This window comes from Staurois parvus, unplaced genomic scaffold (assembly GCF_062004578.1).
Source record: "Staurois parvus isolate SC_StPar_1 unplaced genomic scaffold, SC_StPar_1.0 ptg000730l, whole genome shotgun sequence".
NCBI classification, from domain to species: domain Eukaryota; kingdom Metazoa; phylum Chordata; class Amphibia; order Anura; family Ranidae; genus Staurois; species Staurois parvus.
This window is the reverse complement of record NW_028318526.1, coordinates 931,902-948,938: the sequence shown is the minus strand read 5'-3', so window position 1 is coordinate 948,938 and position 17,037 is coordinate 931,902. Positions and strand designations below refer to the sequence as shown.

The 17,037-nt window shown below is 39.4% G+C and overlaps 1 protein-coding gene across 2 annotated transcripts in view; it reads left to right on the top strand.

Moving 5' to 3' along the window:
* The window catches only part of SYVN1 (synoviolin 1), a 28,028-nt gene extending 13,795 nt beyond the window's left edge, over positions 1–14,233 (top strand). The window contains exons 5-15 of one of the 2 annotated variants that reach the window (XM_089653972.1): positions 1,833–1,936; positions 3,589–3,715; positions 5,040–5,139; positions 6,211–6,276; positions 6,363–6,479; positions 8,131–8,303; positions 8,429–8,563; positions 10,045–10,167; positions 10,251–10,437; positions 13,372–13,505; positions 13,621–14,233. In XM_089653972.1, the coding sequence (XP_089510098.1) occupies positions 1,833–1,936; positions 3,589–3,715; positions 5,040–5,139; positions 6,211–6,276; positions 6,363–6,479; positions 8,131–8,303; positions 8,429–8,563; positions 10,045–10,167; positions 10,251–10,437; positions 13,372–13,505; positions 13,621–13,754 (1,400 nt within the window). In that variant the 3' untranslated portion in view covers positions 13,755–14,233. The remainder of the gene's footprint in view (positions 1–1,832; positions 1,937–3,588; positions 3,716–5,039; positions 5,140–6,210; positions 6,277–6,362; positions 6,480–8,130; positions 8,304–8,428; positions 8,564–10,044; positions 10,168–10,250; positions 10,438–13,371; positions 13,506–13,620) is intronic. The other variant, XM_089653973.1, reaches the window with a different exon arrangement.
* Positions 14,234–17,037: the final 2,804 nt, after the last annotated feature.

Genomic DNA, 17,037 nt, shown 5'->3' with positions numbered 1-17,037 from the left:
TCATCATTGGCTCACTTGCTGTGATTGACAGCAGTGGGAGTCATTGACTTGGGCAATGAGGAGAGAGTCCCCGGAGGGGCTGCTGGACACAGAATGTGTTTTTTTTTTTTTTTTTTTTTTTTTTTTTTTTTTTTTTTTTACCTTCATACATAGAATGGATGAAGGTAAAGCACCTTGAGCCTTTACAGCCAGATCCATGGAGTTGTCATCTGCACTCTGACATATCTTTCCATAAAATAACAGAAAAACAGCAGTCTCTTGTGGTTTAGCAGCACTGATTGTTTGAGTTGAACAAGGCAAACTCATCACTCTGTTATATAGAATTGTCTGCAAGACAATGATGGGGCACACCTTGTGAATGTTTGATTTGTGTAAAGTGTGCAAAAGTATGTGAATACAACCTCAGGTACAGGGCACTCTGGCAAATTGTTTGTTTATATATAATTTTGCCATTCATTGTACCAGAAAATGTAATTTTTAGTGCAATAAGAAACAGAGAAAATTGCGCAATACGATTTGCCCATTCTATCTACAGTAATGCTAAGGGGTCTATTTATAAATGATTCACACAGCTTTCACCTAGGGTATTTTCTACCTGATTTGAACTGGCAAAATGTGTGAATCTTGTATAAAAACATAAATAGACCATTAATTATATTAAAACGAACTTTTGGAAAACGTGTTTTTTTTTTTTTTTGTTTTTTTTTTTTTTTGTTTTTCTTTGTTAGGATGAATAAAATAAAAATACTTTTTGCAAGACAATACTGATGAAAAATCTTTTGTATTTCCTGAAAATACGCTACTATATATATTCAGTAACAATCAAGTTCTTGCCAAATTAATAGGTCAGTAGCTGAAATGTCAAAGTTGCTCCGATCCTCAAGGGGTATATAGACACAGGGAAGCTGAACTAGTTAATAAGGGCCTCCCCCTTTCTTTCACACCACCTTTTTCTCTTTTCTCGATAATTCTGCTCTTTTTTTTTTTTTTTTTTTGTAATGCTGAGGAGCAGTAATTTGCATAGACTGCCAGAGACTTTAATTTCCTCCCTTCTTACCTGCAGAGAAAAAGATTGATCTGCCATAAAGCCATAATAAAACCACCCCTGACGGAACATGAGTTCTATTACTTGAACTCATGTTCTATCATGTTTCAGAACTTTTAGGGCTTGTTCACACCATGGTGCACAGACTTAAATTTTTCTGCATCCGTTCTGCAGGGGTACAACAAAAGCAATCGTTCTCTATGTGCCCTGTTCCCACCACAACACTAATATCATGTGCAGATTTTTTTCTGCGCAGGAATCTGCAACGTGTATAAAACTCATTGGAACGCGCATGAAAACTGATGGAAACTGACGTACAGATTTCACTTGCAAGGTCATCAATTTACATCAAATTTTCTGCACCTATGGTGTGAACGAGGCCTAATGGTACTTTTTTTTTTTTTTTTTTTTTTTTTTTTTTTTTTTTCTGATGTATCAGTTTAAATGCTTATGGCATTAACCTCTGTGATGCAGCAGTTCAGTATCACTTCTTCTTTTGTGTCGGCCGTTATGTATTTTAAAGTTTATTTATAGTAAATACAGTTGTATGCAAAAGTCAAAACTGTTCCCATGGTACCAGTCTCCATTGTGGTGTCTATGCTCTACTTATTTTCCATAATATTCCTTGCAGGAGTATTACATCATGCATCATTCATTGAATTTGTATTTACAAACCTTGTTTCTCTCACCCTTTTACTTATTTGTTTGAAACCGTGAGATAATGAACATCACTGTATTTCTTTTATTATTTGTACTTACTGTGCCCGTCACTCTCTCTCTCTTCCAGCACTGATGCTCTTGCTGGGTGTGCTGGATGTTCTTTTTGTGTCTCATGCTTATCACAGTCTGGTCACCCGTGGGGCCTCTGTTCAGCTAGTCTTTGGCTTTGAGGTAAGTAAATACGTAATACACAGGCTAGGTAGGGATGTTTTTTTACAAAATTGTAGGGTTGGTCAGGTATATATAGATTGGATGGACTGAACGAACAATTTACACAGAGCTTTATATATTTCATACATTCACTTGAGACTCTGTCCTCAAGGATCTAAGGTCCCTATCTCACTTGCATATATACAAATACTAGGGACAAGTGAGAAAGGAACTTGTTAACCTACCAATGTATCTTTGGAAATGAGAGTACCCAGAGAACCCACAGGGAGAACATGCTAACTCCATGCAGGTAGTGTCTAGCACCGCAAAGCAAAAGTGCTAACCATGAAGCCATACACAGCACGGATTTCAGACGTTTCCTGCTGAATTTACCGAAATGTGAGCAGTGGAAGGCTGTCGATACCATCCAGTTCAACAAAAGTCAATTTGAAAATTGTCTGAGGCAGGCGAAAAGTTGTCAGCTGAACAATGGCTCTACATCCTATGATGCAATCACTGTTCAGATATCCAGGGAGCCAAACTATAGAATAAAAATGCAGAATAAACTGCAGATCTAAAAATTGGAGGATGCAAATGTCTTTGTAACTCATAATAGTCAGATTTAGCTGTCATGTATAGTGTTTAAAAGTTAAACTAAGCAAAAATGTCAACTGCTAACTTTAGTCAGAGCTCCAAACCTGAGATGTATACAGTATAGCAATGAATAAATACAAGGCATGTATGCCTGCAGGTAGCCCACTCATCCTTAAAGTTACAGGGATACCCCGGAGGCCGAGCACAGGTCAATGGTAGCTGAAGACCTCCAGTGTGTACCTGCATCAGATCCAGTAAGCAAAACAAAAATGGCAAGCGCCCTTGATTTAATGTGTTACTAGCTTTTTAAAGTAAGCAGAACATGGACAGGGCAGTCCACAGAACAAAACAATACAGAATGTTTGTTTTCCTGGAACACATACCAGCTAGCCAGCAAAAAAAGGCCATACTGCTTAAACAATTTTTGTTTTGGGGTTTTTGTTGCATACAGTTGCAAAAATATGTGAGACCATGCTGTCTCTCCAAGGACTATGTGAAATGCAGTTCATAGTCTAACAGCATTCCCAACCTGAGACTTGTATAGTAAAAAATACATTTAAAATGAGTTTGCCTATTGGCTTAAAACTGAAACCAGAAATCTAACTTGTTACTTGGGAGAAAATGGTGATTTGGCTTCACACTAGTTTTTATGTGCATACGCAGGAAGCTCTAAATGCTAAACAGTACCTCCTTATTTACGTTGCATTACAAAATCTGTAAACTTTTTTTTTTTTTTTTTTTGACCTAGTCCTGTATATATTAATTTTCTGCAGGAGTGGTTTCCTAAGAACTCTGTTGCCCTGAGAATACATATCTTGCATTTGTACCACAAATGCTTTATGCACGTAAATTTGCATAAATGGATTATACACACATTCTATTTACTTCTATATAACGAAGAAGGCAGGGTGATTGAACTTGGATACTGTAAATATATTATAGCACTGAGTGTATAGAAAGATTACAGTGATAATGTGCAGAATCTGATCTATATTTTCACACACAAGGTCTTTAACTGACCATACACTATATAGTAATTAACTGTCATGCTCTTTTTTTACCTTTTCTTTATTCACCAGTATGCCATACTTATGACCATGATCCTCACCGTGTTCATAAAATACGTACTTCACTCTGTGGATTTGCAGAGTGAGAACCCATGGGATAACAAAGCTGTCTACATGCTATACACTGAACTTCTGACTGGTATGTAGCGCAGTTGTGGTGTTCTAATGGATAACGTTGATTTCTGCTTTAGCTTGGAGTAGTTGAGAGGTTGTTTCCATTCCACCAGAAGACAGTGTTTTTAAGCATATAGTAATAACATTGTGGACTACAAACACCATTTAAGGCTCATTGCACCAGAAAGTGGTATGTCTCTCAGTGACAATATTGGTTAAATATTGGCACAGCCAGCGGGTTGAATGAAAGAAAATGTCTTGATTCTTCCTTCCACATACTGTATATGGATGGGGAAATCCCTTGAATCTTTGCATTCTGACAGTGAAGAGACGTCCCTGCCATCAGAATACACTGATCAGTACCACTGACTATAACCGGCAGGGCTGATCGAGAGAGAATTTTCCAACAGGCTGTTTTTGTACACAAGTCGATCAGTAGATTGACTTGTGTAGAACTAGCCTTCCCATACATGGATCAGAATTTGTCCGGTCCCTGCAGTCCATCTGTCTTTAGGCAGGTGTCTTTGGTCCTGTAGATGTCCTGGGATCTCCGCTAAAACTTTTATATTCCTTCAGTAGACCAGAGGGATAGTATATTTGGTCAAAGCTCTTCATTTGACTTTCACTTCACAAGGGAGGGTGCACTTGCAGGCAGTTGGTGTCAGATGGGGCTTCTCCATGCCTATTGCAAACCTTATCAATTTCAGTAAATGGAATGGAGGACCAAAGCGGTTTTCCTACATTCAGTTACACCTGATTGAAGCGAATGTTCGAAAAGCAAAATCCGCAGTGTTCTCCCAACAGAGATTATAACTTGCAGTGTAGTTGCAGCTGTATTCTTACAGAAGGAGCTTGTTTTACATCATGAAATGCAAGAGACACAAGACTGCAATGTCTTTATTCATTCCAACAAGTGTATAAAACCTGATGCTTGCTATTCGTTATGAACTTTAGGCGTGTTTAGATTGAGAGCCGAACCTATGCGTGCAAGCCTGCCAGGAAGATGTCACCTGTACGGGTCAGTCATCTGTGGCTGGGGCATTCCCTGCCCTGTAGCTGCACATATAAAATGAGCATGTATACATGGGACTTTGAGGGAGGAATGCCCTGGCTGCCGATTAACACGGCATGTTCAGGTGACTGCTTCCTGGCGAGTTTGCACACGTAGGTTTGGATCCTAGTCTCAACATACCCAAACTCATCACTACTTGCTAATTGGCAGAAACCTTTACAACCATTCGGAAAAAAACTATCTCAGTGTAACATTGATGACAATGACAAGTGGAACTGCATAAAAATCATGTGTTTTTTGTGTGTTTTTTTTTTTTTTTGTTCTTTCTGCATTTCAGGGTTTATAAAAGTTTTGCTGTACATGGCTTTCATGACGATCATGGTCAAAGTCCACACGTTTCCTTTGTTTGCAATTCGCCCAATGTATCTTGCAATGAGGTAAGGTACTAGAGAAAAATTCTGAAAGGTACAGCCAGGCTGCAACCCAAATTTTATATCTCCTTTTTAAGGTGAGGAAACAAAAAACTGACCAGTTACCATGGGCCTTTTAATAGATATTTTAGAATACATGAGCTAGGGTTTTGATCCACTTTAATAAAGGAGCCTTCGCTTTCATTGCATAAAAATGGGGACATTATAATGGTTTCATCCTTTTTTGCTAAAAAAAAATACACACTCCTTTTTAAAGTCCTTTAATTCCAAATCTCATGACCAGTTCCTTCTGCGGGGGTGGACTGTATTCACTCTGTAACGCAGATTTTGAAGGAGTCTGACAATTTTACTGAAAATAAGGCCCTGAGTTGCAGACTTGTATAGTTTAGGTCTTAAACAGAGTTTCTTTAGGTTCTAGGACAGAGGAAGAGGTATGTAATGGGTTTTTTTTTTTTATTATTCAATAACCGGATGGCGTTCTGGGCTTCTCTTTTCTTGTCGTACAGTTCCTCAACCATATTGCTATAAAAAGCATGTTTAAAGAAATCAATAGATCAAGTTGAAGGAGACATTGGACTGGTGACTCATCCTTTGCCAGATAGCTCTGTTTGAAATTTCAGACCAATGTTCCAGTTAAAAAAGAGATCGTGATGTTCTCTCGCTTTAGCTAACCCTTGTGGAAATATGTTACCATGTATTAAATCCAGTATAAAGAAACTTTTATAAAACATCAGTTTACAGACTTAACTTTCCATTTAAGCAGCACTTGTGGATTTATGTTCATGTTGGTGTTTAAATACAGCAAATGTTCTATACTACCAGCTTTAGGGCATAGTTCATTTCTGTGCATTTTGTAAAAATTCTTGGTTGCTGCATTTTGATGCTGTTTCCAGCAAGTGCATCTTCCTTAGTTTTATATTATGACATGTAAAATGCATCAAAAACACACAGAGGCAAATGAAAAATGCAAAGGTGTGAATGGGCCCTGCGATGGTCCAAAGTATATAGAATATTGGATCAGTGCTTCTTATTCTGGCCTACGGGTTCTTTTTCAAATTTTGTTTAACACCCATACAGGCAGTTTAAGAAGGCTGTGACAGATGCCATCATGTCAAGAAGAGCAATCCGCAATATGAACACACTGTAAGTAATAAGTCAGTAAACAGGGTCTTGCATTAAAACTTTATGTAGTCTAGTGGAAAGTGAACGGTTTGATTTGTCATATTTAGGTATCCTGATGCTACTCCAGAAGAGCTCCAGGCAATGGATAATGTGTGTATCATCTGCAGAGAAGAGATGGTGACAGGAGCAAAGAGACTACCATGTAATCACATATTTCACACCAGGTAGGATGTTTAAAAGCTCATAAATAAAAAAACCCACCATAGTAAAGTGGCATTTTGGCCCTGCTGTCACTAGACTTAAACTCCACACTTACCAATCTGGATACCATGCTTTCATTGCTACTTTTAACCTTCCTGGCAAAACTTTATTAACCCTCCAGTAAGTGTTGCAATAACTCTACAAACACCCATCCATAGTCCCTCCCATCACCACTATTAGTAAAGATCTACACTTCAGACATGAACCCATGCAGCTCTGTTTACAAGTATATGCCTCCTCCATATAGATTACTTTTTCTTTATAATTAAAATGTATTTGCTGTCACCTTTTCATTCAAATCTGCATATAGTGTGACCTCGCTGTACATTTACATATAGAGTAACTTTGATTCCCCAGCTAGAGTGCTGATTGCACACGTGCGGCATTGGCAGTGCAGATGTGCAGCCAGCACTCTGGGAGTTGCCTGGAGTCTTCTGGATATAGGATCCCATATCCCAGAAGTCTGCAGGCAGTGGGAACTTTGGACCATGTCCTCTTCGCCTAGGTGAGAAAAGCGGAAGTGGAGGGAACAGTAACATGATAAAGGTATTAAAATTAAATATGTTTTTGTTAAAGGAGGGGGTTAAAAACATGACTAAAGAATGTAGTAAATGAGAATATAGGTCAGCCTTAAAATAATTGTAAAGGCAGAGGACCTGGGACAGCCGCAACTCTTGTGCACATTGATTGATCGAGATTGGACTCTGGTAGATATTTGGTGTGGGGAGGGGGTGGGGGGGGGGTTGCTGCACACAGAAGGTTTTACTTTCATGCATAGAATGCATGAAGTTAAAAAAAAAAACAAAAAAAAAACCTTGAGCCTTTACAACCACTTTAAATAAATACTATGCAGATGAATAAACATGCATGCTCATTAATTGTGGCCCATTTGTGTATGGGCCCCACCCAATAGAATACACTATCATTTATTTATTCTTTGTTTAGAAAGCTGACCTTTTGACAATAATAATTTTCAGGCTTATTCAATAAGCAAAGCACTATGTGCAGTAACCTATACAATCGGATCTAACTAGATGCAATGCAACCAGTACAAGAGTGATTTGATTTTTTTTTTTTTTGGTTGCTATGGGTTTACTAGTTTGCTTCTTAAGCTAGCTAAGACTGATCGAAATGTTGCCATAATTTTTTTTTTTTTTTTTTCCTAGCAGGGACCAGCCAAATTTCAGTCAGTGTGTGGCCTTCTCTTCTTGACAGAAATTGATCATTTGATCAGCTTGTATCGAAGGGGCATGCTGGAAAACTTTTGTCAGTCAACAGCTGCAACTGCTGATCATTGTATTCTGACAGTTGCAAGTCCAGCTGTGAGAATACAGTGTTTGGACAGGGAGGGATTCCTCCATCCACTTCTGGCGGAATGAAAGAAAACTAACAAATTACTGTAAAGCTGGTTACAGATGGGTAAACGCTTGCAAACAATTAGCTATAGTCAATTGAAATGCAGATATAATAAGTAAAGGGTGAATTATATTTTGTAATTGCCTAAAGTGTGCATAAAGGAGGGATAAAAGAGCATGTTTCACAGTTTTTTTTTTTGTTTTGTTTTTTTCTTTCTTCAACACTGCTTTATCAATCTAATTGTGCGGTTTCCTTTAGCTGCCTGCGTTCCTGGTTCCAGAGGCAGCAGACCTGTCCTACATGCCGCATGGATGTTCTTAGAGCCTCCCTCCCTGCTCAGACACCAGCACCTGCTGACCAGCCTGATCCTGCCCAGCAGCCACATGCTGCTCCTGCACAACAAACACCAATTGTTCCTCCACAGCCCAACTGTAAGTCAAACCACATGCCCCAGGACTCTATTCCTGTTTAGGTTTTACAATGTTCATGGTCTTTGACTATTGCTAAAGCAATCACTGTGTTTCCTCTTTTTTCTCTCATTTCCACTTCTATGTAGTTCCCCCTGGGATGCTCCCTCCTTTTCCACCTGGCATGTTTCCTCTTTGGCCCCCATTGGGTCCTTTCCCACCTGTTCCTGGAGCTCCTGGAGCCAATGCCCCTGAAGAAGCAGCAAATGCAGGACCCTCTACTGGTAAGCTACTGGCTATGTTTTTTTTCTGCAATGAAAAAATGTATACAAGGAGTTTTTAACAAGAACTTAGAAAACGTGTTTTCTTGGAGGTTTGAACCATGCAGTAGATGTTCTCTCCACTGCAGACCCTCAGAGTTTTTGCTTGCAACTTTGAGGAAGCCATGGTACCTGGGGTCTGTGAGATGAATGGCACATTGTGAATTTGGATACCCATCATTCGGTTTTCAAAGCCAGGGCTGTGTCACACCATAGAAAGCCAAACAACTCAAAATAACCTAGCTTTCTAGAAGCTACTCTGAGTAATAGTTGTCTAAGAGTTGTCAGAGAGTACGCAGCTCCACTTTCTTACTGAATAAAGATATTTTAAAGGATAACTGTAGTTTAAAATTAACTTTGTAGGCTTGCAGTAGTTTATGTAAGTACAACAAAATAGTTAATGTAATTGGGTATCATATAGAAGCCTACTTCGGAGGCTGGAGAGAAAGATCTGTGTTGGCCTGGGCTTAAACTTGCAGCAAGTTACCCAGTTACAGAGCCCTCCTCTCTGCCCTTCTCCTGAAAGAGATTTTGACTGTAATAAGAGGGTACAGAATGTCAGTGGAGGGAATTGCCACATGGGTTTTCCGAAAAAATAAGGTACCCAATTATATTGGCTGCTTGACAAGACAACCCTACAATCATATTCAACTATTAAATTACTTGCTGTATGTTCTGATGTCCTCAATACTTGCCTGGTCAGCTGGAAATTCTAAGCCAGGTTTGGTGACCACCCCAAGAGAAGGAATGGAGGGGAAATATCTGTTTTTTTTCCTAGGCAAAGATTTACCTCCCTTTCCTTCGTAAAGGGATTTTGCCTGTAATATGAAGATACCTACATTGTTAGTAACATGCATAAATCCAGAATATTGCTGCACTCTTTGGTATATTTATTGAAGCATTAAAATTACATCACCGGTATCACAGGATCATCAAAAAGGTGACGCGCTTTACGCTAAATTCAGCGCTTACTCAAACCTCATATGAGCTTTGCGTAAGGGCTGAATTTGACCCGAAACGACTCGCCTTTTTTGATGTTCCTGTCATACCCGAGATGTCATTTTAATGCTTTAATAAAGAATGCAGCAAGATCCCGGATTTTCGCATGTTGCTGAATCTCACAAATGAGCTGTGCAGCACCCTGTGTTCCAGCTCACATGTGAGAGTTGGTCACTCACCTGGAGAGCCATCTTTTTGGCTTTACATATCTACATTTGTTAACGGTGATGGGGGAATGTGTTGATTTTTCTCTTGCGCAGCCCCGCAGGCTGAACAAGAGAAAATTGAGCTTTGTACGATGGCCTTAAGACAATAAGAGTAATATTTAAATGGGCTGTCTATATTTTCTAATGTTGTCAGTGGAGTTTCTACTTCCACCATATACCTTTTCCCTGCTTCATTTATTTCTTTAACACTGAGTAAATTGTCATCTTTCTGTTTCACAGCATCTGCTGCCAGACCTAGTGAAGGTGCAGCTGCAGGTGGCTCTGACTCATCTGCTGGGACATCCATGCCAGGGTTTCCATTTCCCCCTCCATTTTTGGGGATGCCCATTTTCCCTCCATTTGGTAAGTTGCCATGCACAGCTGGTTGTTTGAGCAATTATAGAGCTATCAGTGGCTGGTACTGACGCTTTCTGTTTGTGTCCTAGGACTTCCACCAATGCCGATGCCTCCTGCAGGCTTTGCAGGCTTAACAGATGAGGAGCTGAGGGCAATGGAGGGTCATGAAAGACAAAACCTGGAAGCCAGGCTGCAGTGTCTGCAAAATATCCATACCCTTCTAGATGCTGCAATGCTACAGATTAACCAATACCTAACCGTGTTGGCAAGCATTGGGTGAGCAGTGAAATGTTTAAGTCCATTATTTTAAATATTCCTAATTTAGTAAAAATAGAGCAACCTTCAGTGTACTTTGTCGCATGTGATGTGAACATTCGGCTGTTTTTAATCTATAGGAGTGAGTAGACAGAATCAAGTGTGATAACTATCAAAATGCAACTAAATACCATGTATAATTTCCAATGTGAAATTTCATTTGTTTGCAGTTTCTAGGGCAACGTCCCATGATTTAATTGGTTTTTTTTTGTTTCACTTAAGATACAGAAATGTGGGAGCTGCCATTGCTGTGACAGCAGGCCGAAGATCTCCCCACACCCGCACCTGCTGTCCCAATTTGAAAGAAAGCAGCCATGCAGGGCTCTGCCCACACGGCCACGTCATTCATTCACAGAGGTCTGTGAATGAATGAACTACAAGTCCTGACAGCCTTTGCAGCTGACGGCTAGTAGCTCTGAATGAGAACTGCTACTTCCTATCATTGATTAACTGCCTGCCCTTATTAGGTACGAGCAGAGAGATACATTGACAACCTGCAGGAGCCCTGCATTGCACCCGCAATTCTGCTAATCATGGATGCAATGCTTTACAGACTCCTAAAAATAAAATAATAAATGCACTTTTTCCCCCCCTAAAAAAATGTGCATTTATTATAAAAAGGTGAACTTGGCCTTTTAATCCTGACTTCCATACTTGAATAACTCACCGACCTAGAAAAAAGGTGCACTTTTGGTGTTTAAACTTTTCAGACTTTGGTAGCTGCATGCTTGTTCTAGCCCGATGATGACTCACTAAGGTAGTTGCGTCAAAATCAGGATGACCGCCATGGAGCCTGCACCTTTAGAAACAAGGGACCAGTGCAGCTCCCACATTTCTATTGTCACAGGTTATAAAGAGGACCTGTAGTGTAGAAAGCTGTGCCCACAAAACCCAGCAAAGTTCAAATAACTAGTCAGCAGTATTGAGAGTAGGCTTCCTGCAGCTAATCCTTTACCTAATATTGACTAACCACACCTTGTTCTACACTGTTTGGAGGTGGTCATTTTGGTAAAGGAGCAGGGCTCTGTTTTCTTGTATTAGATCTGCTTCTTTGATAACTGGTGGGGGACAATAGTCAAGAAGCAACAAGAGAGGTGGAGGAACCATAGGGGTTGATTTACTAAAGGCAAATAGACTGTGCAGCTGCTCCAGAGCTTAGTATTTGAGCAGAAGCACTGCTGACTTCCATTATCCAATTTTTTTTCCCTTGCACTTAATTAGGTTTTCTTTGGAGAGTGAAGCTTTACATCATTTACTAAGCTCTGAAGTTACTGCACTTGCTGAGTGGACAGTCTCTTTGCCTTTTAGTAAATCAACCTCATAGATTCACAGTATAAAAGAAGCAGAGAAATTCTTGCACTGCATGTTCCTTACTCCAAATTCCCTAAGACTAGCAGTTAAAGCAGTACCTTTTTATATTATGTTACACTGCAGATACACAGCTATTAGGCTGCAGAACAGCGTATGCATGATCACATATCAAGAAGAGCATTGCTATTTTACAGGAGGACTTTAGGGTATAAGTTGATTTTATTCAGGGTACTACTTGGGTCTAAACAATATGGTAGTGTGACAAGAACACCCCTACCTAAAAAAGCAGGTTACTAGATGATCCACGCGGAGTAATATGAATTCAAAAGAATTTTTAACAATACTTTATTTGATCACATAGATCATAGGGAGGTTAAACATAAGCACGGTGTACATATGAAAAAAATAAAATCATGTTAAAAAACACTTGGCGTCTTCAATTTAGGGTCATCTTAGCAAATAGAGCACCATATAAGGCAGAGTTGTGTAATGATGCGATAGTTATCCTGGATTTCCGTGGGTTTCCCACTTAAATTCGAGTAAACCATGTGTTCAACAGATGTGTTCCCCATATGTGTCAGGGACCTCCTGGAATGTAAGAGCTGGAACACAAAAATACATATTGTATGTATAGGAATATGAAAACCAATTCACATCCAAAAATCACCAGGCCTCCCTCCACATTAGTCAATGGATACTACTATTACCTTCTCAATAATGAGACTATCATGCCCGCTTCTCAAATGTAGGGACTTCCTGGATAGCCACCCCAAGTAGTATTGTATCCAGGAAGTCCCTACATTTGAGAAGCGGGCATGATAGTCTCATTATTGAGAAGGTAATAGTAGTATCCATTGACTAATGTGGAGGGAGGCCTGGTGATTTTTGGATGTGAATTGGTTTTCATATTCCTATACATACAATATGTATTTTTGTGTTCCAGCTCTTACATTCCAGGAGGTCCCTGACACATATGAGGAACACATCTGTTGAACACATGGTTTACTCGAATTTAAGTGGGAAACCCACGGAAATCCAGGATAACTATCGCATCATTACACAACTCTGCCTTATATGGTGCTCTATTTGCTAAGATGACCCTAAATTGAAGACGCTAAGTGTTTTTTAACATGATTTTATTTTTTTCATATGTACACCGTGCTTATGTTTAACCTCCCTATGATCTATGTGATCAAATAAAGTATTGTTAAAAATTCTTTTGAATTCATATTACTCCGCGTGGATCATCTAGTAACCTGCTTTTTTAGGTAGGGGTGTTCTTGTCACACTACCATATTGTTTAGTATGTAGTTTTTGGGTTTTTGTATCCACACTTATACAAGTGAGTCGGAGATATGCTAATGACACCGGTAATTTGTGTCATTCTTGGTGGCCTGTTTTTGCTTTATTGTTGTGGTACTACTTGGGTCTACCTTTTTAAAAACCCTATAACATATATTCACTTAGAGGATAGGTCCTCTTTAAATTTCCTAGGTTTGTAATGGGTAACTTTAAAGGAATATGTATAATATTCATTCTTTACTTGGTTCCCACTTTGTAATAGCATTTATTTCCTCTGAACAGCCCCCCTCGTCCACCAGTCCCTTCTGCACAGTCCCCACCAGCACCCACAGATACGGCTTCCTCTAGTCACACTGAAGAAACTCCTTCAGATGCACCATCAGAGGTGACCAGTGTTGGGCCATTGCATGAGACAGGTGTTGTGTTTTTTTTTTGTTTTGTTTTTTTTCTTTTCTTTAGAAATATTCCAAATCAAAGAATTTAAATAGCTCATTAAAGTTTGTTAAACGTAATAATTTGTTCTTTTCACAGTAACCCCTGAATCTGCAAGCGAGGAGATCTCAAATGGCGCTGAAGGTGACTCATCGATAGAAGAACCAGATGCAGCAGAACTTCGCCGACGAAGACTTCAGAAATTAGAAACTGGTTCACCTGAATCTCACTGAAGCTTCATCCGACCTGAATTGCACACACCGTTATGTGTTCATAGGAAAGATGGAGCTTTTACTGGACTCAAATAAAAGCCTGACATAAGTTAAGCTGGACTTCTATAAATATATATATATATATTTTTTAAGGACATGTTAGGGGCTCTTCAGGCAAATGCTTGCTGAATGAGGAAAGTTTGTTGACCTCATTAATTGCGTTGGACTTGTTTCAGCAAAATTAAACATTGGACTGGTCTGTTTTAGTTTATGCAATATAATTTTAATTGCAAGAGTTATTTTACCAATGAGCACATTTCTATTGACATTTCATAAAAAAGTAACATTGAAAATACACAACCTGAATGTATTTTTAGGAGCACAGTAATCTATGTTGGCATGGAAAGAATTTCTTTGTGACTTTGTTGACAGGTGATGGCCAGTTATACGTGACATGAATGATCGAAGATTCAAGAATAAATCTGTGACATTGCAGTAAAGTATTGGAATGCAAATCCACATTTCCTAGTTATATGACCTTATTCAATGAAGAGAGTTCTAATTCCTGAAGCTCAACTCCAGGAATTACAAAAAAAAAACTTTTGCAGTGGTTTATTCCTGCACTGCACGGGTTTGTAAAATTTAGTAGATGAGGAGGTGTATATTACTTGTAACTTGCTCTGGCATACTCTGTGCAGCTGTGCGACAGGTCTTCCGAAGCCTGCTCTCTCAAATTCTCTAGCTGGTGGTTGCACAATGACATCTTCAAGTGCAATGCAGGGCCAAAAGCCACAGCAGAGGAGAGTACTGTTGCCTGCCTCCTCAGTGTTAACAAGCATTTAATCCTGGCAGGGGCCTCCTACTGCAAGGGTATTTTTTTTTTTTTTTTTTTTTTTCTGATAATTTCTGGATTTGGACTTTAGAGCTTATCAAAAAGCTAGAAAAAAGTGTGGTAGTACTACTGCTCCATCACTCTTATTACTACCTGACTACAAAGTGTACTACCAGCCCTAACAATGACCCACTTATTGAGTGGTACATCCAGGTCTACTGCTTCTGCCTTTTCTGGGCCTATTGACAGTCATGTTCTCTCAGAGGAAGAGGCACCTATTGCTAGCAGCTTTTAGCACTCAGTCAGTGCCTCTGCCTCTTACAAAGTTTTTGTCCTGGGCTACCCTGAAGGAAATTACAGAGGCATTGCACCATGAGACCCATAAGGAACTGTTTCCAGTTAACAGCTAAGTATTTTAGAGCTGCTTTTGAAGAAACCATGTACTGAGAATATGCAGAGACTGCCTATGTGTACCACTTTTCCAGAATACTAGAATGACTTGTCAAAAGACTAAATCGGGGTTCCAATCTACTTGTCCCTCATGCCAATCTACATTGTCTTAGAACTCACAAACATATATTTTTTTAAAGCAGAGTCCCTTGAGAATAAATTGGTGAGTTTTTTGCAATTTTTTATATAACACGGTATTTGCGCAGCAGTTTTTCAAATGCAATTTTTTTTTTTGGGAAAAAATACACTTTTCTTTAAATTTTAATGCAAAAAACATAATACTAAACCACATTTTTAGTAAAATATAAAAGATGGTGTTACGCTGAATAAATAGATAACAAATGTCACACTTTAAAAATTGCGCATGACTGTGCAGTGCTAAAAAAACAAGGTAAAAATTACTATCCATAGGCAACGCTTTAAAAGCTTTTACAGATTACCACCTTAGATTTATAGAGGAGGTCTGGTGCTAGACTTACTGCCCATGATCTGACATTCACGGTGATGCATCAAATGTGTGGGCAGATTGCTGTTTGCATGTAAACATCCTTTGTGACAGCAATAGGCAGTGACAGGTGCTCTTTATCGAGAGATCTGGGGTCAATAAGGCCTAGACAAGATCAAATGCTTTCCATTTTTAAAAATTGCGCCATTTAAACCAGGGAAACGAAGTGATTATATGCTCATCGCTTCCTGTTTCTAATATCCTAGAGGCGGATAGAGTGGTTCCTGACTTTGTCCGCCTTTGTGATCAGCTGGCGTTAGCGCCAGATGGTCAATTGGGTGTCCTGGTGAAACGCGACAGCCCGTGGAAGGGGGGATGTCCCCTCCATTGCTTGTAAAAGCGATTCAGTGGCTAGTTTGCTGCTCGTATCTCTTTTACAAGAGAGCTGACTGTTGGCTTTAATTCCTGCTGCTTGCCGACAGCAGGGCTAAATATAAAGAAAAACCTCTTGCCCAGCTCCTGGGAACTGCATGTCCCAGGCATTGGGCTATAGGAATTGCATATCCCTGCTCTGTGTTTGATACTTTGAGTCACTGACCCAGAACAAATATACCGATTAGGAGTTAAGTCGGAATTCAGGGTCATCATAGTTGTTTAAAGGTTAGTGCCTCCAAAAATATTGAAGTCCCTGTATTTGAATGATATTGTGGCATTCCATTGCAGCCTCCATAGTCTTAGTACAGATACCTTTTTTTTTTTTTACTTGTGGGAGGGGAAGCAACTTTTGTTTCCCCCTTGGGCGTTAGGATTGCTTTAAGGGTATTCAGTGACCATTTACTCTGCTGACATACAGTACTGTGGAAAAGTTTTAGGCAGGTGTGAAGAAATACCATAAAGTAAGAATGCTTCTGAAAATCTATATAATTGTTTATTTTTATCAAGTTACAAAATACAAAGTGGGCGAACAGAAGAAAAATCTAAATCAAATCAATGTTTGGTGTGACTACCCTTTGGCTTCAAACCAGAATCAATTATTACACTTGCACAAAGTCAGGGATTTTGTAGGATTAGAGTCAAGTGTATGAATATTACCAATTATACCAAGCAGGGGATAATGATAATCCATTGCATATGTGGGTTGAAACACAGTAATTGACTGAAACAACGGTATAGGAGGCTTAAACTTGGGTGAGGAACAGCCTAACTTTGCTACGAAGGTCATACACCTTGGCAATACTGAGCAGAGCAACAAGACACAAGGTAGTTATATTGCATCAGCAAAGTAGAGCTCTCCCAGGCAAAGATCTCAAAGCAGACTGGAGTTTCAAAATTTGGTGCTCAAGCTCTTTTGAAGAGGCACAAAGAAACTGGCAACTGTAGATCAGTGGTCATTGAGCAGATGAAAGACCCCTCATGCTTACTTCCCTTCCACATTGGAAGATGTCTAGCAGTGCCATCAGCACAGACCTGGTGAAAACCAGTGGGACCCAGGTACACACATCTACTGTCCAGAGAAGTCAGGCCAGGAGTTGTCTTCATGGAAGAATTGTTGCCAAAAAAAAAAAAAACATACTTCT